At 36.3% G+C, this 24,203-nt stretch overlaps 1 protein-coding gene across 15 annotated transcripts in view; it reads right to left on the bottom strand.

Annotated features, from left to right (window-relative positions):
* Window positions 1-24,203, bottom strand: part of BAZ2B (bromodomain adjacent to zinc finger domain 2B) — a 100,565-nt gene that overhangs the window by 26,076 nt on the left and 50,286 nt on the right. For 5 of the 15 annotated variants that reach the window (XM_042877690.1, XM_042877698.1, XM_042877692.1 and 2 more), the window contains exons 4-20: window positions 22,305-22,460; window positions 21,037-21,230; window positions 19,346-19,552; window positions 18,249-18,647; window positions 15,601-16,210; window positions 14,078-14,374; window positions 12,093-12,153; window positions 11,473-11,581; window positions 11,104-11,205; window positions 5,876-6,086; window positions 4,884-4,976; window positions 4,716-4,777; window positions 3,842-3,907; window positions 3,052-3,117; window positions 2,416-2,460; window positions 2,137-2,169; window positions 877-942 (exon numbers count right to left, since the gene is read on the bottom strand). In XM_042877690.1, the coding sequence (XP_042733624.1) occupies window positions 877-942; window positions 2,137-2,169; window positions 2,416-2,460; window positions 3,052-3,117; window positions 3,842-3,907; window positions 4,716-4,777; window positions 4,884-4,976; window positions 5,876-6,086; window positions 11,104-11,205; window positions 11,473-11,581; window positions 12,093-12,153; window positions 14,078-14,374; window positions 15,601-16,210; window positions 18,249-18,647; window positions 19,346-19,552; window positions 21,037-21,230; window positions 22,305-22,460 (2,777 nt within the window). The remainder of the gene's footprint in view (window positions 1-876; window positions 943-2,136; window positions 2,170-2,415; window positions 2,461-3,051; window positions 3,118-3,841; window positions 3,908-4,715; window positions 4,778-4,883; window positions 4,977-5,875; window positions 6,087-11,103; window positions 11,206-11,472; window positions 11,582-12,092; window positions 12,154-14,077; window positions 14,375-15,600; window positions 16,211-18,248; window positions 18,648-19,345; window positions 19,553-21,036; window positions 21,231-22,304; window positions 22,461-24,203) is intronic. The other 10 variants (XM_042877693.1, XM_042877694.1, XM_042877696.1 and 7 more) reach the window with 7 other exon arrangements.

The raw sequence follows: 24,203 nt of genomic DNA, 5'->3' as shown, positions 1-24,203 counted from the left end.
CAAAAAATCTATGAGTTTAGATGGTCAGCATCAGAAAAAGTCTGAAATTTTGTAAAGTGAAATCAATCAATGTTTTGTTGTAAGTTTAATATTAGTATGTTTTAAAAAGAAAGTAAGCCAAATAACTAGAATCACGAGCAAGATAACACAAAATGTTCAGACATTAAATAACATGAACATTTAGGGCTCTACCTCCTGACTGAGAATTTTAGAGATTTTAGTAAAGCAAAATGAGAGGTGAAGCATGTGTCTTCTGAAATGCAATAGTATGTTCTAAGTAGAAAAAAATATATTTATTATGGTGTAATAACCCTATCTGCATGGTTTCATGCAAAATCCGCAAGTCCAATAACTTTGGAATGGAATAAGATGTGCAATTTTAGCCCTAAGTACTGAATAAAAGTTGCTCAAGAAGTCTGACAAGCGTGTTTATGATCTAACTGTCCATATACACAAGAACAATAGGAAAAAGAAAGAAAAAAACAAATTTCCTTTCTGGGAAATACTGAGGGCTCTGAAATCACTACGCAATTCTTGATGTCTTGTGACGGAAAGACATCGCCATCAGGGATGGAAGGAACCGTCTGAGACCATCCGCTTCCACCTCTGCCCAGTAAAAACCCCACTCAAGTAGGCTGAGCTGCAGCTTCCTTGGGGTCCTATTAAACCATCCTCAAAATAAACTTTTCTTATCTTCAAAAGGAGTTTCTTGTATTTAAATTTCTGCCAGCTGCTTCTTTTCCTGGCTCTGCGCTGTGTACAAATGACACACCATGTGACTGCAACTACAGGTAAATGAAGGACAAAGCTCTTCTTACAGATCGCCATGGAATGAAATACCAAAAACAACAGAACTGTCAGAGGTCAATTACTCACTTCTGCTTTTTTACGTGCTTCCATGGCTTTCATAAGCATCATATGTTGTCTTCTCCTCTCTCGTTCCTATTGAAGCAGATAAGATTAGAACAAAACTAATCCCACACATTAACATCGGTTAAAAAGTTGAGTGCAAGTTTAGCATTAATAGACAAGTCACAGTAAATACTAAATATAGAATGGCCAAGTCTGTGCATGTTTTAGTTCAGGTTTAGAAAGCAAAATACAAGAACAATCAAAAGCAAAAAGGTAAAGCAATGAACATGGAGACAGTGTAAAAAAGAAGCATACAGATTTACTTATGGTCAGTTGTGATGCTGCTCCTTCATAAGCTGGCAGAACAAAAAGCATAATGGTTGGCTGGAACAGATCAGTTACCTTACATCTGCTATTAGGGAACTTGATATTTACTTCTTCAATAGCCAATTCAGCAGAAAATTTTTTTAATGGTTGTTTTAAATATTGCAAATATTAACATTTTTATGATCAAGCAACAAATTAGTATGATGAATTTTTGCAGCTCCAGATCAGTCCTAAACAGACTAATGGTGGCACATATACATACATGCACTGAATTTATTGATGTCTTTCCCTCAGTAAACTTTGTCAATTACTTCAAATACATTAAGGAGCTGCATTCTAGAGCAGTATGTATGGTTTTTTTCCTAAAAGCCTTAAAAGCTGTAGAGTAGATCTTAATGCCAGTTAAGCAAAGTAAATTCTATCACCTAGTTCAGTGAGGCTACAATTATCAGTCTAATGTTTCACTCCACAATTACAATGCTATTTACTCTGACAGCTAATTTGTTCAGTACTTTACAAACTTCGGAGAGATACAATCCTGACTTCTTAAATAAATTAATCCAAATCACTGCTAAAATCCTCTCGATACATTCCCAATGAACGGGACAATGTTTAGAAAATTATTCATGTGACAACCTACTCGTGTTTGCATTTATTATAACTTATGTTATTCCCTGATTTTATACATTAGTCCAACGTACACTGGGACATCAGCAACACAGATTACAGTTTAGAAGGTCATTTATAGACTGTCACATTCTATTTATATGTTTGAGACATCTTTTTTTTTTTTTTCTTAACAGACAAGACAAGCAGATGTATGCAATGCACTGCGCTGTAAAGCCATGCAGCAGTATGTAATATGACAGCAGCCAGTGCTACATTTTATGCATTGCTATGACAACCATATCACAACCAAATCACAATGCGGTGTTAGATGTACAAAAATAAACATACCCATACCATATCTAGTCTATGCCTCTCCAACTCCTGGTAGAAAGAGTTGGCACAGTATTATGAAACAGAAATCACAAAGTCATAAAACCACTTTAAAATCCCCCAAAAGACCCCAATACCAAAGCAAGCAACAAATCATAAGATGAAAGAAAAAATGTGCAGGAATCAAACCCAAAAATTTTAAAAGGACATATTTTAAAGATTTTTATCCCCCATACAGCTTAAGTACTGGTTTATAATTGGCATTCTGCCTGCCTGGTCAACTAAATGCATACTCACCTGGTGCTTGAGAAGAACAGCTTGTTGCCTTCGCATCTCTTTTTCCTTAAGCAAAAGAAATGTATTCAACGTATCAAAACATACATCCCAACATTTTGGTATAATGAAACAGCACACCCCAATAAAAATTTTATTTCATGTATCGGCTACAGAAGAGTAATTGCATGTATTCTGAGCTGGGAATTCAGTGTTAAAGTACACCAAGAACAAACATTAAAGCAGTAAGAGAAGTGCACATATTTCTTCCAGCGTTTGCAGAAAAGTTCTAGAGGCTTCTATACACACAGCCTGCACAAGACTTCATTTGCTGGGAAATAGCAAAATATTTTGATACAGTGTGCTTGAAAAAATATTGTGAACAATGCTGCTGTACCAGTATTTCGAGTCATGCTAACCAAATATCACGTAAGAAAAACTTCAACAGTATATAAAAACAGCATCTGCATAAATGCGCTTTTCTGTCTTTGTGTACGCCACTTACATCTACAAGATGGTGCTAAAGAACGTAACATATATATTCTAACAAATGTATTCATATGTCGTATCCATTCAGTTCCATACTCAGTGAATGATAGCTCCTGATTTTCTCTATTAACAAGTTATTAAAAATAACATCTGCAGCAGATCTAAACTAACCTTTATTCGTTTTTCAGCCTCCAGTAATTTAGCATTTGCTGCTTCTTCTTTCTTCTTCTTTTTTGCCTGTGCACGCAAAATAGATCACTCAACAAGAACATCACAACTTGAAAATAATTTGTTCAGAAATAAAGTACATCTTAAAGCATTCAAAGTGACATTACGTATTAAGAATACAGTCCAAGCAATTTCGTCCTCATCTCGCATAATTATTCATAATTGATTTTAATTCTTCATTTGGCACTTATAACTATCAAAATCAGAACACAGAAAAAACAAAATATAAGTAGCAAAAAGATGAAACTATTAGTAGGAAACTTGAAAACTAGCAATCTGTCTCTGTTACTCTATTATAGTACCAGCATATTATGTGGGTATAATACATATCTTGCAGCACATGTATTTCTGTAAGTGTTTTAAAACTTCTGCATTTCATTCAATGTATGACATGATTCTGTGTTAACATCCTAACACTGCAAAGTTATACAGCTGAAGTTAGCTTAACTATCTGACTTCTATTGGTTTTTGGATAACAAGATTATTTGTGCAGGAAGTAAGGAACCCATGAGTATTTCCAAGATTTGGTTCTAAGTTACATTTATTTCTATTCTTTTTTTTTTTCCTTTTTTTTGTAAGATGAAATATTTAATAACAGAATTTTTTTTATCTGACCCCCTAAGTGCATGTTGTTAGATCTGCTTGCTTGGTAACACTCCTCGCTACATGTGTGACTCCTAAAGGACAGCATTCTTAAAAAAAAGAATTGTATTATTTGAGCTATTATGTCTACCTCTAAAATTTGCTGAGCTCGAAGTTCTTTCTCCATTCTGATTTGCTGGATACGCTTAATCTTCTCCTACAAAGGGAAGAAAGTTGCTTTTTTTTTTTTTCTTGTAAAGACAGTATAAAGAAAAAACAAAACCAAAAAACAAACAACAACAACAAAAAAACATTAGAAGACGTCTGATACCCCTGAAGGAACCACCCACAGCTATGCACAGATGCACATGTTTAAGAAGTCACAGCAGTATTTTTTTTATTTATTTTTTTTTTACACCTTTAAGAGGAGATGATTCTGTAAGTGAACTAGCAGCATTCAGTCCTAACAGGCAATGGTAGAGATATCTAGCAATGAATAAAAATGGCAGCTATACCATGAAAAGGGTGATTTGATGCAATCTCACCTAACAAGATACAGAGAACTCAAATCGTTAATTTCTACCTTCATTCTAGTGGTTTTTCAATCAATTTTGGAGCAACACGCAGAATCTGAGTACTGCTAAACCCAAAGTATGTCATCCAGTAAGCGTCACAGCCACGTATCATGGAGAACACATTCACAATCAAGTAGACTTCAGTATTCCCAGATACAGGCTTTGGGTTTTGGTAGATTTGGATGCCTTAATTTGTATTGTATAGGAATGAATTTTCTAGTTGCTGTAGTGTAACAAGAATAACAAGAAATCAGGTTGAGGCAACAGCCACAAGCTGACACAAGCATGTTTCATTTCTCACACACACACACACACACACACACACACACAGCTAAAAAAATCAAAGAAAAACCACAGAAAAAAAATCAAGCTAAGCAAACTTGTAAATTTTGTTCCGAGCTTTAAAAATATATATTATGAAATAATAAAAAATCAGCACTCTCAATTTACCTGCTGTTTCATTATCTTTATCTGCTCTTTTTGCTTCCGCTTTTCCTCAGCTGCCATGATAGCTTTAAAAAAATACAATTGAAAAATTAATATCAGCAGAAAATGATGAAGGACAGATAACTTCACATCCATTGCTTTCAAAGTACCCCTCACAGGTCTGATCCATACCTTGTTGTTTTTTCGCTTCTTTGGCAGCTCGAGCTTGTTCCTGCTTCTGGAGTTTTCTCAGTAGCTTTATCTGTGCTGCTTGTCTAGCTATTTCTGTTACAACAAGGAAAAAGTTCATAAAAACAGTTCTCTCTAACAATAAAGATAGAACTCATATTCCCATATGTGTGTGAAGAACAAGAAATCAGCTGATTTATTTTTGCACGCTTTATCTTGAAAACATTCAACTACCAAATACTGTCTGTGGTATCTACACACTGATATGTGCACTGTAAAGTAAGTATGCAACAGAAAAAGAATATGAACAGTTTCTACAAAAAAATAATGCACTGCTTTTGGAGAAATTTATCCATGAAGTGTGAGATAGCATCCAGCTAATAATGCTGCTCTGTTTAAAAGCCAATTTCTTTCTTTTTAAATAAGAAATTACTTGTCACAGAGTACTAGATTGGCATTTAATTCAGAAGTCCTGGTACTGTTTTCCTTATTTGTTACTTAGTCCTGTTCTCTTCAGCTTAAATCATACAACTTTGTCTTCTGCCTATTGAGATCAATTTTCCTTCATTCAATCAAAAACACAGTGTAGAGGTAGAGGGGAAAATGAGATTCTAAGCAGGGTGAAAAAGCTAATTTCTAGTTCCAGTGTTGTTTAAGCTGGTAATAGAGACCACACAGAGATCTTTTTGTTTATGCAAATTTAAAACAAAAACATCAAGAGCAACCAAAACACTGGATGTCTGCTTTTATAACTTCTATAACTAAATAAAGTAATTACAGAATAAACTTTCAGACATCCACCCATGTGCTCACACTTCTCTTGATTCATATATGTTTACTGATCATGAAATAGGAAAGGGCTGCAATAAAAGCATTTGACAAAGTTCTAAAATGAAATGTTGTATATTAGCAAAATACATCTCTATAGAAAAACCATCAAGTCTCCATGCACTGACACTCTCACGTGTTTGTGAAAGCAGTAAAACACTCCTCACCTTGTGCCTGTAGCTTTCTTAAAAGCTTCGCATCAGTGTTGTCTAGAAATTCAGTGCTTCCAACGTTTGGAGGTCGGCCTTTGCGACGTCTCATTCTTGATTCCTCTCTAGAATGCTGTCTGTCTGGATTTGGTGGCCGTCCTCTACGCCCTTCCATAGCTCTAATGCAGGGAATGACTTCCTCCTCCTTCAGAAGACACCACTGCATGCCCTTTTAATTGACACATTTCACACAGAAGTATTATAAACACAGAATCAAAAAAGAAAAGACATCTAAGAACAAGAACAGTGTATGCTTTTATGAGATAAAAATAAAACATAAATATATGTTTTAATATATATTAAATCCTTCTACATACGTAAAGTTTTAATGAATTATATATAGAGAAGAGCTGAGATGGACTATCTGAGCTGTACAATGTTCCAGTGATTCACAGAAATGTTATATTGACAGCTTATCACTACAGAGCATTTCACAACTACACTACGATGCAAGACACTGAAATCTATTCAGTGGCATCCACAACAATTACACAGCAGCAACATCACTGATGCATTACTTTTAATTAATTTAGGCCACGCTACCTAATGCTCTACTCACATTTAAGCGGAAACAAATTCTTCCTCATCATATAAACCAAAAAATAACTGCACTGCTTTCAGAGAATCCACTGCTCAATGCAAATGAAAAAAAAAGTCAACGTATGGATCACTGTCCTCCAATTTGAAGTACTGACAGAAACTCTGTCATAAAGAAGAACAAAATGCGGTGGACCGTCTACAAAAACTGCTTTCTGTGTGCTGCGTATCTTAGTTTTACAACTGCACCAAAAAAAGCAGGTTTATTTTAATTCTGAAGTATTTTGTACAATTTACTTATTCTTCTTTCTTGTGCAAGAAAATTTCTGCACCAAACCGAACTGAAAGAAATCGGAAGCTTCTAAATTTTCATACTCTGTCTTAACCAAAAGCTGCAGAAACTAATTTTCGAACTTAATAAAGCATGAAGCAACTTGTTCAGCAACTTCTTCTTTCACCATGAATACTATTTCTTCACGCAATCTCAAAAGCAAACATTGAAATACTTTGTTAGAAAAAGCTTTCATTTAACTGTCAAGAAGCGGAGCTTATTGTAGCTGCTGAATGTAACAGTAGCTCAGCCTACCGGCTCCTGCTGTAACACCCACCTACGTCACAACTGTTTCCAGGCTGCATGGGGCTGTCAGCAACCTGGCGGCAGTCCCTGTCTACAGCAGGGGTTTGGAACCCGGCGATCTTAAAGGCCCCTTCCAACCCAAACTACTCTCATGTTTCTATGTACAGACTTTATCATTTTCAAAAAATAGAAAAAATTGAAGTAACTTCTGGACTCCGCTGTAATCTAGCCTAGAAAGTTTGTTAAAAGATTTTGGAACTGTCTGCTAAATCAGGAATTAATTTTGGTAGCGTATAAAACACTTTTATTATATGTTCACAAAAAAATACACTTGCACTACCAAATTTTCCTCATTTGAAAGTGCATAAGTACTGAAGCAAGCCCAAAGCACATTTTTTGCTTATTTTGTCAAATTACTTTTAATTCTTTTCGCTTATTCTTCACAATGTATCAGAAATGTTTAAGCCTGAACCACTCCCAGTCAGGACCATCATAAGACTACATCTCACACTCAGTTTACAGAGATTCCAAAGGACTACATTAGTATGGTCTTAAATACCAGCTGTTCAGAACCACAATCATATCACGACATGTACAGTACATCACTGCAAAGGACTTTTATATTTAATCATATTTAATTTTCTAACAAGAGAAGTAAGCATTGTTCATTTTACTGCCTAGTACCTGCCTTATAGTTTACCAGAAGTTTAGTTTATGAAGCTGAGCAAGCTATGCTAGATTTAATACCATATTTATCACGTAGACTAACACTGAACCCATGAAATGTCATAAATCTTATGTGACCAAAAAAGCAAACAAACAAACAAAAACTCATTCATGAAGCAGAAGAAGCTGCAGCTGCGGTTCAACTTGGATCCTGAAATGGAGATTTCTTTTGCTTTCCATTTAATTTTCTATGGTCAATAACACTAATGATAACAAACATTTAGGTCTCTACAAGTCTCTGAGATCATTATTACCACAAACTGTGGATACATATTGCAGTCACGTAATCCTCACAGAAGAGAAACTAGAAGCTAACAGGAATAAGATTCAATAAGCAGTAAGAACCATCATTTCAAAAAAAGGGAAGATTACTTAACATCTTGCCAGATACTGTGATTAAACTTGCTTCCACAATTTCACAAAAATAGTTTAAACAAGATTCACTGAGAGACACTGAGTAGACAAACTATATAATAGGTCCCAGGACAGCCCTGTACCTGAAAACACATGGACACACCTGGAGTTATTATTCCTATAGGTGTGTCAACTTTATTTCCCCAAGGCATTCACTGAGAGACGCTGCTGGAGACAGAACACAGGGCTCTGCACAACTCCTGGTCTGTACCAGTATGGCTGTTCTTTTATACTGAAATCACTGTGCTTACAGAGAAGCAGAATGAAATTTACTGGATTAATTACTACCGATTTTCCAATGATATCCGATTTTATTTTTAAGCACAGAAATCACAGCACGCTGATGAAGATCATTCAATTACCTAAATCTTTTATAAATTAAGTGACAATTGAGGGTGTGGGGAAGAACGCAGTAGCACATTGTAGCAGCACAATATTCTCTTCTTTCATACGGCACTGAGGAAGGAGAGTTTTCAACTGGAATAAATGCACACTAATTCACTAATGAGTGTGCTGATTTATGTCAGTTCAGAACCTGAAGCATGTTTCCATCCTTCATCAATGACTTCAACAGGCCATCTGACAGTTGCCATCCTAACATCTCGTTGATAATCTTAATTCAGTTTTTAATCAAGTTTAATGCTCAAAACAACTTGGAACCCGTTTGTAATTGGTTCAGTGTTTGGGTGGCTCAAATGTCATGGAAAAGAGAATCTCATGGTAAGAGAACACAAACAGAAGTCAACATTTTTGTTTCTTATTACCCACATTTCATGTGACAAAATAAACACTTCTTTGAGTCTTCTCTTGATGTTCCCTTAAGAAAACATGCCTGAATAATCTAATTCTCATATATCTCAACTGCTGTGAAATTCTCACCACACAAGTTGATAGTTTCATTTAACCATGTATTAAAATACAAACAACCGCAATATTAGCCATGCACTACACCACATTTAGCCACTATGTCATTACAGCAGTTTTGTGTTTTGAAGAATACAAACCCAGAAAAACAAGAAATAAAGACTTTCTGCATGTAAGTGCTCCTCCAGTTGCATGTGATGAGGACAAGCACTCTGCAACCAACTTCGACAACTACAGAGCACTATGACAACATCTCTCTCCATAGAAGGCAATAATTAACTACCCGTGTTTTGGGATCATATATAAATGTGCATATATATATATGCACGTAATTGGAACTAGAATACATTTTTATCACAAAAAACATACATTCTGAGATTCTGTGAGTTTTCTATATGTCAAAGGAGAGAGAAAAAGAAAAAGCAGGACGAGTGCCAATGTAAGAGATGCAATGTCTTCAACATAAACTAAGCTTCACTGCACAAAGAGAAAGAAATCTAAATAATATTTTGAAATGTTGTCCTTTATTGTTGAAACTGATCACAGAATGGCCTGGGTTGAAAGGACCACAATAATCTTCTAGTTTCAATCAATCCAACCAGTAATTTAGTTTCTAACCTTTAGGTCTACGCAATACCTTACTGCAATGAGGCCATCTGCTCAGGCCTAGCAATCATGACAGAGGATGTCAGACATCTAGCTGGCACTGCTGTCTGGAAAAAATAGCTAGAGGCCAGAAGGAACACTATAGGGCTATCTCAAGGGCATAACTATAGAGGGAAGCAGAACAAAGCTGAAAGCCTGCTGGTCAAACTAATGAACAAAGCCACGGGCACTTTACAAGTAGCTGGCATCATAATCTCAGTTTAGATTCGTCCTCCTCATTTCACAGAATCACAGAATTGTAGGGGTTGGAAGGGACCTCCAGAGATCATTGAGTCCATCCTCATTTGTTGTAAACAAACTACAGAAGCAGAAACTACAGTGAGATGTACAATGCTGCATACTACAGTCTCACCTACAGGAATGTGCCCTTCCACCACTTCTCATTTCTGAAGTTTTACTGTACCAAAGAAGGGCAAGATCTGAACATTACCCCATGAATTGAAGGAGGGGAAGAAAAAGATAACTGAAGAAGAGAACAAGGTTATGGAAGGAATATGGGAAACACACGAAGAACCTAACAGGGTAAAAAAGGAACTGATATTCCAACATTTACCATGAATCCAGTTGCTGTTAGGCTTTCAAATTTTTATTATGCAAATACTACATACTTCCATGCGGTATCACAGTCGCACAGGGGAAAACTACAGTGTGGTTATCTATCCAAACTGCTGTAGTAACATATAAACATGCTTACATTTTAAAAAAGAAAATCTACTCATTGAGTGAAGTGCAAAATCTTTTGCACTCATCCTAAAGAAAAGGCAACATGACCAAAGTAGAGAAATAAAGCATGGATCAATCAAAGTACTAACTACCTTAGAATTCTAACATTATTTATTTTGGTGTGATTCCTCTACACAACACACAGTAATTCTGGCACTCTAAAGCATAACCAGTATACTCAGATTTCCCTTCCTTTACGATCTAATGTTTCTAGTGCTTTCTGATAAACCACACACTCGCATTTAAACGTGTATTTTAGACATTTTATGAAGGTGAATATATGAAAGCAGTGTAATGTAAAGCAAACACAGAAATTATCAATACTAGGTTTCTACAAAACAGGAAGACAAGTTTCAGTCAGAAATAGCTGAACACTGACTCAGATAAAACATGGAACTCTGAGTTCCCTCGTACTACACAAAACCAGGCTCAGAGTTGGTCATGAGGCACGCTGAACCCTTGCAAGCTCCTTCTGAAATCTCTGAGAGGTGCAGTTTTCAACACTGCCAGGGATCAAGGCATAAGCAACTCACAATTATTATTATTAAGAAATACGCAGAATTTTCAGAAAGAATTATCTAAAAACAATAAATGCTTCAGACTGTAGCAAAAACTACTTCATCCAAAGTAAGGTTAATGTTCCTTGGATCAAAGACTTTACTTTTTAAAAAGCAGATACCTGCGGTCCATCTCTGGCTTCATAGAAGTCACCCACTCCTATTTTTGCACTGAAGCTGAAATTGTCCCTTGAGATATCCATTATTCCATTTCTGCTGAGATACTGAAAAAATCACATATTTTTCCACTTCAGCTTGTAAATAATTACAACCCAGCTTTGTACAGCTAACTGTGAGTGTAATGATTTGCATATTTGATCAAGGTGATATACAGACCGAATCAGCAATCAGGCTGACAAGTATTATCATCTCCTCACATCACGTATTTTGAAATAAGGATCTTTACTGGAGGAAAAAATGGCATTCTTTTATTGTAAACATGCTTGGTAGCACGAGAATACAGAAGTGAAGAAAAGAATTTACTTTAATACCTTTACTACTTCAGGATACTGTCTCAGCTTCTTTCCACAAGGTGCAAAATATGCTACTTCTCCCTGAAGACGACCACCAAAGTTTCTTATTCGGGTTTCTCTTTGCCAGCTAGAATAACATGAAATGGATGCACATAACAATTCACTTCTTAAGAAATACATCATGCAATTCCAGAATTTCACCTGAAGTGCCTAAGTTGCACTCTAATTATCAAAAAATCAAACTGGAAGAAAGAGAAATTGTTACAATGTTGATTGTCAAAATTCTCACTGTACATGAATTCATTACTATCAAGCTACTGATAAAATCCAGATTTTAGAACAATATTTCAAGGAGTTGGTTGAGTACAGAATGAACTGAAAGGACTAATGTCCAGTGGCAAAAATGCTAAAAGGCAAGTCATGTTTGCAAAGGAGTAAATTTGATGCACAAGTGAATGCATAAAATATGCTCATACTTCTAAAGAGATCTGCAGTCATTGTGAGTTGAAAATCTAAGTCCTGGAAGCCCTTTTCTTGTTTTAAAAATTCCTGGGGCTGAAACACATCATTTCTTTCCCAGCTGATTTTTGAAGGTATCATCTCCCCCTTACAGAATATCAAGAATCTATGCAACCTACCCATATTCCAGAGGAACACGCAACTCCCGTTCATCTGTTACTCTTCGTCTCTTTGAAATGCCTAAAAAAGAATCTCTTATCAACACCTGAGCTTACAAAAAAGAAAGTAACATGCTCCTAAACTATACCTTTAAACTTGCATCCTGAAAAGTTAAGTCATTTTTACATTCTAGATAATATATATCTAAAACTTAATGCAACTTATTGCTCTTTGAAAATACTTTTTTTAGTAGTTTTTCTTTAGCTTCTTTTTCTAAAACAAAACAAAACAAAAAAGCAATCATGCCATGCTAAGCCACTTGTCTTGTTTATCTGTGTCAGGTATCATATGGAGATGCACTATAATAATGTCATGCACACCTGTATTTCTATACCAGACAGTTTTTTCAATACAGAAGATGAAAAAGGAAATATTCCTTACTTTAAAAATCCATGACTAGACTCTGTCCTCAAAGTGCACTTTGTATGAGACTGTGGTCAACTGCCAAAAGTAGAAAAATTATTCCAGCTATCCAGAATTCAAATACCTTTTGCTTTATTTGGTGCTAATAAAGACTTGAATCAAAAATATAAGTGAAAAAGAAAATCAAATGTGGGGTTTAAAGAGTGCTGAACCCTAGTACTTTCCTCCGTTTTTTTCAGAGAACTGTATGTTATCAACTATGTACCCAAACAGATTTGGAAAAATGCATCTCTCAAAAAGCTTGTCTGGAGCTTTTGTTTGAAGAAGATGACATGCCTCTTGCCTGTGTAAACAGACATGAGAAAGTACACCTTCCAAACTTGCTAAAAACTATCACAGTTAGCACTATTTTATGACATAACAGCACAGGTTTCCAATGGAGGTGACTAGAAGATGAGCTGCCCATGCTTGGATGCCAAACTTCTTGGACACACTGCTGCAATCCTAAACTAACAGGACCTTCATATTACTTCATGGTAGAGGGAGCAAAGTTGTTTATCCAAATACAACTGAATTGAGAAAAAGCTGTGTAATGAAAGTCAGATATGGAGAAGAGGCCATGCAACTCTTCAACAACTGACTACCATCAGGTAAGATGAATACAAGAATATTTTAACAGCGCTACGGCTGTTCTTAGTGGGGAAAAAAAGGACTGAACCTAACACAATGAAGACAAAATTAACACACTGAATCTGTCATGTCCATAACTAACAAAAATCCACCAGCCTTTTAAAAGCATCATAAATCAACCCAAATTTCTGAAAAACAAAATTAACTTCATACTTTTAAGAACGTGGATTATTCTCAATACGTGTGAAATCTTTTATCGTGTAATTCACCTGCCTGTTCATGGAAAAAAACATGAAGTCGAGCACACATTCCTTTAAAGTTAATGTACTTAATGTCATGGCATTTTATTTCTGTTCCACAGAATTGAACTACAAAGACCAGTCTATGAGTGGATGCAATTAAAAACTTACTTCGCTTGTGTGTTAATTAAATATCAAGTTGCCAATTCAAAGCAGTAAATATGCAAATTGATTTAACTGTTACTGTGCAAATTGAGAAGTCTGACCTTCAAAAAAAAAAAAACCACAGGCTTTTCTGCAGCAGTTGTACCTTTCCAAGTACAGGATTATCAAATAACTAATGTTATGCTATGTTCTTTCCATAATTTTTTAAAAATAATTGTGTGATCTCTACGATCTCATAAACTACTGGTTCAGAGCAATACGTTCAATAAGGATTAATCAATAAGGAGCTTTAGCATAATAAATATAAAATCCAACTACTACTTCTTACTTTCTCTCAAGCACAAAATGACATGGACTAAGATGTCCCAGATGGAGTGTAACATCAGGTTTCTAGGTACCTGTAATTCTGCTGAATGATTTTAACGTCTTTTTGAAACACTTGTGAGAAGATCACCTCATATTAGTGTTAAAAATACTTTTCGTAAGTACCTTAACAACACATGTCACTTAGGTGTTACACTGTATTATATAAAAAGACATTCAGATACCACAGTGTGAACCTGGTGTAAGAGTAGATGGTGTTGTCCCAAGAAAAACTGCAGGCTGGGTCTCAGGACATAAGGCAGATGGTGCAGAGCTTGGGGTCTTTGCTACTTGGAGATTCAGTGGAGTGGAATGAGCTGCAGGTCCAATGGAAGAGCTCTTCATGGAGGAACCAGTTTTCTTCAGTTTCAGTGGAGTTTTTTCACCCTCAGTGTCTGTATCTGATTCATCTTGATCCTTATCATCCTCATCATCTTCATCTTCAGACCCATCCGTATCCGACTCAGAATTACTTTCAGACTCTATTAAGAAAAATTACAGCAAAAGACAGATTAAGGCCAGTTAATTAAAAGCAAACACACTTAAAGGTTTAACACTTGTAAAACCTTGAATAAGACCTTGGTCTTATTAAAACATGAAGGCTTTCTGACTCTTTATAACATTCCTTTTACCTGAACTTCAAAATGCCTAAAATTATGACAGTATAAACTAGTTCTGTGTTACAATGCACTGTTGTTCCTCACGAGGAGAAGAGACACAGAAACAGTTTTAAGAGACTGTTTACCACAGGACAGACTACAGCTAGATTGCCCTGTGAGCCTGGCACGTGTGCCCTGCTGTGAGAAGGGCAACTATACAAGCTGTGAAATCCTGTAAAATAAGGATCAAAGAGGAGGAAGCAAATGGTGGAACCGGTGCAGAATGAGGCGTGAAAAATGGAGGTAAGGCAAAGTTAAGAGATAGGGTAAAGGACAGACCGGATAAGGAACAGAAAAGAGGCAACAGTTCTGAGGACAACAGAAGGTGTGTGGATAAAAGATTAGAAGAGAATAGCAAAGGCAGAGCAGGACACAAGGGATGTGGGCACCCAGGGGAAGGGAGTGGCTGGGAATATAATGAACTCTTTAAAACAAGTCATGCCTTTCTGAATCACTTGAGCTTTCAAAAACAAATCAGAAAGTTACCTACGAATAATGCAGCCTTTACAACTGTCCTGGTACAATTCTCTAAGCTCATTCTCTACTGTGCTCCTGAATAAAGCCTAGAAATACGCTTTTCTTACCAGTTTGAAAAATTTGAAGGCAATTTTGCTTTGTGCCTCTCTGGCTGAGGAAGTTGGCTCAGCAGATGGGCTCTGCCTGACAGAACCGTCAACCAGCCTATCCTCTCCAACCCTCTCCTGTGCACCCTGCCATGGAAACATTACGTGAATTGCAGGTTGGGTGATTTGTCTGGACATTAGTTCTCTGACAGCCTTGCCAGAAAGGCCTTGAACCCTATCTACCAGGACAGCTGAAAGTATGCTTGCCATGTAACCAAGTACTAGAATATCCAAAACATTATTTTGGATGTGACATAAGGAAGGACTGGGAGGCATGCACTACTTTCCATGCTATCTGTAAGACACTGGGTGGGCCACACCACCTCAACAGTGCCTTTTGCTATTGAAAAAATACTGTGGGAAATAAATACGTTTTCAATACATAAAAATAAGTTTCTGCTTTTCCTATTAAAAAGTTTAAACCACCTGATTGGCTATCATCAGAATCATCATCTTCATCATCCTCATCTTCATCTTCATCGTCGTCATCATCATCATTTGAGTCGTCAGATTCTTTACTGCTGGGGGCATCTGAGTCTACCCCTCTGAACTGCTCCACCACCAGTTTTGCAGATGGAAGGCGGTGTTGTGTTTTTACTGCATTTACTGCATTATTGCTGACTGGTTTATCCTTTCCTGAACCGGGTAACATAGGAGAGGTAGAGGGCACAACAAGTGACCGGTTACCAGTTGTTTTTTTCCCACATGCACTCAAGTTCACTGGCAAAGAAAAGGGGGTACTGCTAGCAATGGCTACACTTTCATTGATCTTGGTTTGGGACTTCTGTTTTGTAGTAAGTGCAAGAGGAACTTCCTGGATGACGCTCTGAATAACTCCATTGGGTTGGTGATTACCTAAAAGTGCATTTGTCAGGAATGGATTAGAATGGTTGTTTTCCAAAGATGTGAGTTTTTGATGAGCTGGTGAACTGGATGTCGGTTTTGAGCTTGACAAAGATGCAATAACCTTCTTCAGGCTCTTAGATGATTCCTGTTTCTTTAGCTGTGCTGCTGGGAATGTCTGTTTATATTGTTCCTAAAGAAATAAGAAGAGGAATAAAATCTGAGTTGGTGGTTTTTTTTTTTTTTTTTTTTTTTGTTGTTTTTTTTTTGTTTTGTTTTCAGCCAAACGAACTCTATTAAATCAAATATCTGCTTTCAGAAAAGCTCTTTTTAATAGAACAGAAGTGCTAGCTACAGAACAAGAGATGAGTAGCTGCAAGTTTTTTCTGTCTCTCCAGTAGCTTTCAGTGTAAAGACAAACTGAAATCAAGATGAAGCTGATTTAAATTATGCAAGGAACCTTTTTCTCTTTCTGCATTGCTCTGGATGGCAATTTTCATGAAGAAATTAAATATGATTTCAAACAGAAAAAATAGACTACAGTTAACGTAGCTACACAGGGATAAACCCACTTTTTACTCATTTCAATGTATTTAATCTCTTTACTGAATGGTCCATTTTAAAGCACGTGGTAAATGGAACACACTAATGGCTGCAAAACACTGCCAAAATCCAACTGAAGGCTCTTGGCACAGGAAACTTTCACACAGAAAATTGTGAGAAAAAACATTACTACGCAGAAGAGCTGTGATACACAAGCTTTTCGTCCCTGAAGAAAAAGGAAAGTAATTCTTGAAAATTCTTCACATAAAGTTTAAAATCCCATAGTACACTCTAGTGCTTCAGAAACACATGCAAGTGGAGCTTAGAGGGCATCTGTCTCAAATTCTTCAAAAATAAGGCAAAGACACTTTCTTTGATTAAAGAAGTAGAATTAACAAGGTCATCTTAAATCTTCAATTTTTATGAATTACGTCAAATACATTTCTGGAAAAACCAAAAACTTCTTAAAACTAAACACAAATCTATAAAATAGATATTTATGTAGTGCTTATTTCCAGTAGAAAATTACAGAAATAAAAGCACTACATGGGTGACAGACCACCACTTAAAGACTCTCGACCTAAATCTGATACCAGAATCCACTTCCAATGGAAAAGACAGATATTTCCATAATTACATTTATTTACAAATTCAATTAAATGATCAGCTTATTTAAACATTGAGAAGCACCTGGGATTTGGAAGGACAAAATGATTCACTTCTGGTCTAGAAGAAGAAGCATTTGAAATACTTTAAGGTCTTTAAATCATGACTTCTATCGGTGAATCAGGCTTCACTTTTCACTGACATTACTTCTAAGGCGTTTTAAAACATGAAATGTCTGGATGAATGCTTACACATACACACACATATGCATATACATACACACACACATAACCACAGCCTCAACATTTCTAAAATCACATATTTTTATTGCTGTCTAATCTCCACTAAAATCAAACTGAACAGGAACCATGAAAACTTACTGCTAGTCAATAAAAATGATTCTACTGTAATCACAAATTGAAAAACAAAGTACGAAATCAAAACAAAGCTTTGTAAACAGCAAAACTGTTAGCATAGATATGTATAAGCATACTGTAGGGTCCTGTTCAGTAAAAAGGAATTTTACTGCAAAGGTTATACTGAGTTAATCCATGAACATCCTTCCATCTGCAAGGAACAAACAATGGAAAATGAAATTTACAATGCTTGTACACCAGACATGGAAAATATTACACCAGCACTTTGACTATAACTTTGAGAAGAAAAGCTAGAAACGCCCATCCCATTCAATTTCCCAGGAGTGCTCTTCTCATTTTGATACATAATTTAGCTGCTCACATTTATTTAAGAGATGCACAACAAAATCCCTTTCTTCATCAGCATAGAAAGGAAGAGAGAAGATTATAACCTTCATAAGCCACCATGCAAAAGCCTACGCCACCTTCAAGATATCCTTTTGTTTCCAGGTATTACTGGGCTTACTGTATTAAAGATCTTATAAATTACAAAATTTACTCAGGTGAACTCCAAATAAAAGATCCTGAATTAGCAAGAAATGATTGGAGACCACTGTAAATTATATTTAAATATCAGATTTAAGTAGAGTTTGATAATGTGGCAGTAAGTTACGTTAAGCGGGCAGCACAGGTTACAAACTGCAAGAACAGTGATTTTTCACTCACTCGTTTTGATCGTACATCGCTGATCAAAGGGATGGATTCTTCGGAGGTATTCTTATTCCCTGCTTTGAGTAGGTCAGGAGGAGGAACTAAGATTTTTAAATAGGCTTCCTTTTTGGCTTGATGTATCAACGACAAAGGTTTCACATTGGGAACCAATCCTGTAGACTGTATTACACTTGTGTGTTTGTTCACAGATTCCTCCTTTGCCTGAGAGCTTTGGAAAATAAACGGAAGTTGCTGTGACAAAACCTGAGGCTGCTTCTGCTGGGACTGGAATGATGAATGAGTCTGGGAATCAGACACAAGAGGTATCTGCTGGTGTGTTCTTTTTTCTTGGGACTTTTCGTGGGCTTTTTGCCCATCAGTTTTCATATCTTTTACACCACTATGCATTAGCACCTGCAAAAGATGCATTTACGAACATTCATGTTAGATTACTTAAAGATGATGAAAAAAAAATCATCCATCCTAAAGGAGTAATTATACTTCTTGGCAGAGAATGAATAATGCTAATTTAAAACTAAATCCTGTGACATAATTAGGGCTTTTTCTCTCCAAGATAATCTCAGCACGTGAAGAAAATAGTCAGTAAAGAAGTACTAAAACCCGATTGCTTTTAACAAGTAATCTGACAGTAAACCTAATAAGTTACCCAGCATTCCAATCCTGTTCTTCTATTTGTTATCACGAAAAGTCATCATTTTACAATGAAAAAGCACCTGCCAAGGTGCAATATCTTGAGAAGGCACACTTTCAACTCAGTATCAGTGCATGGCACCTAACTTGTTGGTGTTGTTGGTTGTGAGTTTTGTTGCTGTTGTTCATTGTTGGTTGTTTTTTTTTTTTAATATATATTTCATACTTGATAACCAAATAAAGCTTCTAGTGCCTCACTAGCAAAAAACCCACACTTAAACAAAAATGGGAGGGGAAAAAACTAAATAAAACAAAAAAACTGATAAACCAAGCAAAAACCAGCATTCCTAACGTTCATTAATATGCAGATAAATAATTACTCTGGTACAAACACTAGATGATTTTTTTCCACAAACGGCTTCCAATGACAAGACTGCAAGCTGCAGAATGAGATGTCATACCTTGTTCTTGTTTTCGTGATGTGCTTCATTTTCAGAATCAGATTCATCATCTTCACTCTCTTCAGCACTCTGGTCCTCCTCCTCTTCTTCATCCTCCTCTAGGTCATCAGAATCACTGCTGCTTATGCCTTCACTTGATGTGTCTGACGAGGAGCCTGAGTCACTGTCACTGTTACTGGAGCTTTCCACTGTTTTTTTTCTAGGTTTCTACCAGGAAGATGACCGCTTTGTTAATGGGTCAGCTTTAATTTCATATATTACCTTCTTTTAAAACAAAACCAGTAAGATTCTATAGCAAAGGAGCCTGAAATCCCTCAGTATAACTGTTTAGGCACTCTTTGCCAGGAGCTAAAGAGGAAGAAGTTTTTCTCAATGTGATGAAAATGAAACATAGGTCACTAGGTTTTGCCACAACAGTTTTTGGAGCACATGACCTGCAGATCAGTTAAGCACCACAACATTTCAAAGCAACGTACCAAATTAGAGCTGAGAAAACTGGTCTGGAATTCAGGTGTAGAAATCTACAAAATTCACTGCATCCAAAAATTTCACAACCCAAAAGCTTTCTTGCAAAAGAACACAGAAATAATGCCAACACACTGAATTCATCAACACATTTCAGAGACACATTCATTGAAATTACATTATTTGTAATTTCACAGTACTTGCTACATTTCAACTTATTTCATAATTTGGTCTTCAAGAAGGCCAAATTTCTTCAGGAAGGCTTGGTTCTCTGTGTAAGTAGTTCTATTAATACAATGAGACTTTTAATGTCTTCAATATCAGATGGCTGCCCTTTTTTTTGCATTTGAATTCAGTAAAAAAAGTCAACTTCTTTGACTTTGCTTCTGATAAATAGAAAGAGAATTCCAAAAAACCTTTTTTAAAGCCTAAAGATTTAATTTAGCTTCTGAAATTTTGTTTCAAACTAGATGAAATACAATTACAGAGTTAAATAATCACTTCTCTTATGTGTATAGGGTGAGGAAGCTGCATGTGTTCAGTCGGAGAAGAGACTCCCTGTGGCCTGCCAGTACTGTTTACAAACAGGAGGGTGAGCAACTATGTGCATGGTGCGATAATGACAGGACAAGGGGAAATGGCTTTAAACTAAATAGAGGATTTTTAGATCAGATATGAGATGGAAATCTTTTCCCCGGGCAGCGCACAGCCTGCCCAGAGAAATGCAGGTGCTCCATCCCTGGACATGTCCAAGGCCAGGCTGCATAGGGCCCTGGGCAGCCTGAGCCAGTGGCAGCCAGTCAGCCCAGGGCAGGCTGAGCCATTCTGTGATTCTATGATTTCAATAAATATTATCCATGAATACATATTCATATATTACATATGTTTACATGCTAATAGCTATAGATTGGTTGTGTTAAAACATACTTCCATTTTATAATTGCTTAATGTAAATAAACTTCTGATATCAGATACAGTCATTACGCAGTAAAAATAGTGTAAATTGTTCACAAACAAAACTTCAGTTTTGCAAAAAGTAAGCACAAAAATTCCTCAAAAATAACACTTCACAAGGGTGGACATCATGCTCCCAAAGATGAAAATTCCTAAGTATTTTTCTATTAGGGTAAACATATGTCTGTGTGCACAAAACAGAAAATTCACCATCTCTTTTTTTTTTTTTTTTTTTCTTTCAGTTGAATCATGAATTGTTTACATATATTTACCTTATCTTTGATTTTGTCAGCTCTGGTGTCCAAAAGCTGAACTTTGCTTTGCTCCTGGTTGTACTTGCGGCCTCCTGCTCCTGAGGTTATAGCTTTCACTTGTCCTGCAGATGTTGCAATACTAGTGGATAGTACAGATGTGCTGATAGCAGATGCTGCAGTGGTACTGTTCCCATTCAGTGATCCATTTATACCTAAAGATGACAGATTTTACACAGTGATACTTTAAAAATCTAAAATAGCAGCCATTTTTGGTGAGATGTTCCAGTCACAATAACCTAGTTTCCATACTCCCTTAAGAAGAGACTACTCAAAGTCAATTTCTGTCATAAACTCAAAGACGCACCATCCAAGAATCAGTATGAATTGCCCACAGATTTATTTTAAACCACAAAACACAGAGCACTCATCATGTGAAGTGCAAATAAATGTAATGCTGTAGAGAAAAAAAAAACTGAAGTCTACACAAACCTAGAGTTCAGTTAGGGGCAGAATAAGAAGATTCTCCAAAAAAAGATATAAAAACAAAACGAAAACCAAAAAACACTACATTCCAGCAAATATTTTGCAGAACAGTCTGCTTCAGATTCTGAACAATCAATCAGCTTCAAAGAACTTCAGCAAGCTCCCAGAATTCTGGAGCTCTGAAATGTAAAAAATGAGGGGGCAGTAGGGAGTAGAAGTTGCAGGAATGCTCCTAAAGAGAACACTTGCTTTCAAGTTTGCTTATTTATTTGTCAAAAAGTGTGTTTTCTAAGAAAATACCCCCAGCCCCAAGAACTCTGCAATCCTCGGACTACTATCAGAATGATTTTGAAATACAGATCAGGTCCTAAAAAAACTACCAAAATTACTGAAAAAAAAAGTCTTGTTTGTACTTCAAACAAATGAATGTAAACATGTTCAAAAGATGTAAAATTGAAAAAAAAAAAAAAAAGTTTAACTCAACTGTTCTTTACTGAGATCATAGCTTTGTCCCTTCCCTCCATTGCAGAACAGACTCCAAAACATATAAAAAATAAATTATTTATTTACTCTATAAATATTAAAAGGAATATATTCTCTACTGTTCATCCCAGACAAAAGAAGAGGTGTAAAAATACAATTAGAAAGAGAATTTTGTAATTGAAATCCCAGAATTTTATGTTTCACGCTTCACCGCACAACAAATTCATAGAGAACTTTTTAGGAATGGGCAATGAGAACCAAGGCTCAAATTCTACATTGTGCAAGCGTGCAATTATTTAGCCAATAATTTTACTCATTACCTTTTTCTAAACTGCCACGAGTATTTTTTCCTGTAGTTCTTGGGTGGAATGGAGTAGAATCATGGTTCTGGGCAGGAGGTGCAAAGAGCGGTGAGATGCCCAAGAGTGGTGGGAAGAAAGCTGCCCCAGAGCGAGAGTCCACTGTTCGCCACCATTCTGTACCACAGAGCAAACAAAAAACAAACTCAGCTTTACCAATAACACACAAGTATTTCTGTAAGAATGTTCTGACGCAGCATTTAGAGCAGACCTAGTAAATTCTGGTAGGGAGTTAAAAATATATATATATACATATATATACTTACTATACTATATATATATATGTATACTCATATGTAACACTTAAGACATCACCAAACATGTTTCATAACATGAATTTCTTGTGGCAATTCTGGCTATAAAACCTTCAAGCTACTGAGGTAAAGATTTCAATACAGTTTTACTTATACGAACTTACATATATCCCTTCAGTTTTTAAATGGAGCTTATAAACAAGATGGAGACCAACATTCTACACTGTCTGTTAGCAACAGGACAAGGGGGAACAGCTTTAAACTAAAAGAGGGGTGATTTAGGTCAGGTTTGAGGAGGAAATCTTTTAGCCAGAGTGTGATGAGGTGCGACGGACTAGGTAACCTCCAGCAGTCCCTTGCAACTTTAAGCGCTCTGTGAGGAAAACAGGCTAAATGTGATAAGAGCATCAACTCTAACATTAATTTTGAGTTTTTATACTTCCGCACTCAACACAAATCTTTGAACTTTGAAAAATGTTAAGACAAAAAAGGACAAAGACTTGTCTGGCAGATGGCACAGATGTCTGATAGGTAGATAGATGTCTAGCATTCTGAAAGAAGAAAAACAGAGAACCTGAAAATATCACACAACAGTTGAATTCTTAAAAGCTGTGAGAATCCCAACATTTATATAAATCAGGGAAAGGTGGCAGGAGACCTGCATACATGAGCAACCAGCTCACAGATAAATACAAAGGGAACAAAAAGATCCCGTAACAGTGGAAAAGGGGCCTATCTGCTAGGGAAGAAGATAAGAATGTTGTCAGGGCCTGTAGGGATGCAAAGTACAAGGTTAAGGTCCACTTGGAATTAAGTCTGGCAAAAAAGATCAAGGACAATAAGAGAGGCTTTTAAAGTATGCCAGTAGTAAAAAGCAGACTAGGGAAAATGTGGGCTCAGACTCTTTTTGGTGGCAAGCAACAATAGAACAAGAGGCAACACACAGAAGCTGGAAGAAAAAATAAAAATACACAACCAGTACTGTCTGCTACCTTACGCCGATACCTGATTTGTCCCTAAGGCAGAGGCCATCGATTTTGAAATATGGGTGAAATAAAGTGAAGACGAATAGAAACAAACCATTGTTTGCTTGTAACAATAAACTGGATTGTAATGATACCATCTTACGAAACATTAGACTGTCTAGCAATTTTATAATTCCAGCATTTTATTTTTTTTAGTGTTTGTTTTTCAAGTCAATAACCTACTGTTGACAAGCTTCGCATAGTGAAACTTTAAACTGCACTCCATAACATTCTCTACTTACTTTAAATAGGTCAAACTTCTAAGCTCAGCTTGGAAATTCTACTATACAGGTAAGAGACTGAAAACATCACTGTAAAGGAGAACATCCATTTCAACAATGCTGATCTCTTAGAAAATGGAACTACAACTGTGAATGCCTTTGCTAATATTAATGAACTTCATAGTACAAGGCGTTATGTAAAAATAAATATTTAACTAGTGCCTAAAACTATAAAGCACCAACCTGCAGAAATATAAAGATATTCTAACCATGCAAAGGGCATTCCAGCTTAGACTGCAGCGGTCTGCAGCGGGTCTAGACAATTGCTTAGAATGGCAGAAATTAGTGTGCTTCCCACTT

Source organism: Lagopus leucura, unplaced genomic scaffold (genome assembly GCF_019238085.1).
Source record: "Lagopus leucura isolate 7727_CA_CO unplaced genomic scaffold, USGS_WTPT01 Super-Scaffold_100019, whole genome shotgun sequence".
NCBI classification, from domain to species: Eukaryota; Metazoa; Chordata; class Aves; order Galliformes; family Phasianidae; genus Lagopus; species Lagopus leucura.
This window is presented reverse-complemented; position numbering and strand designations above follow the sequence as displayed.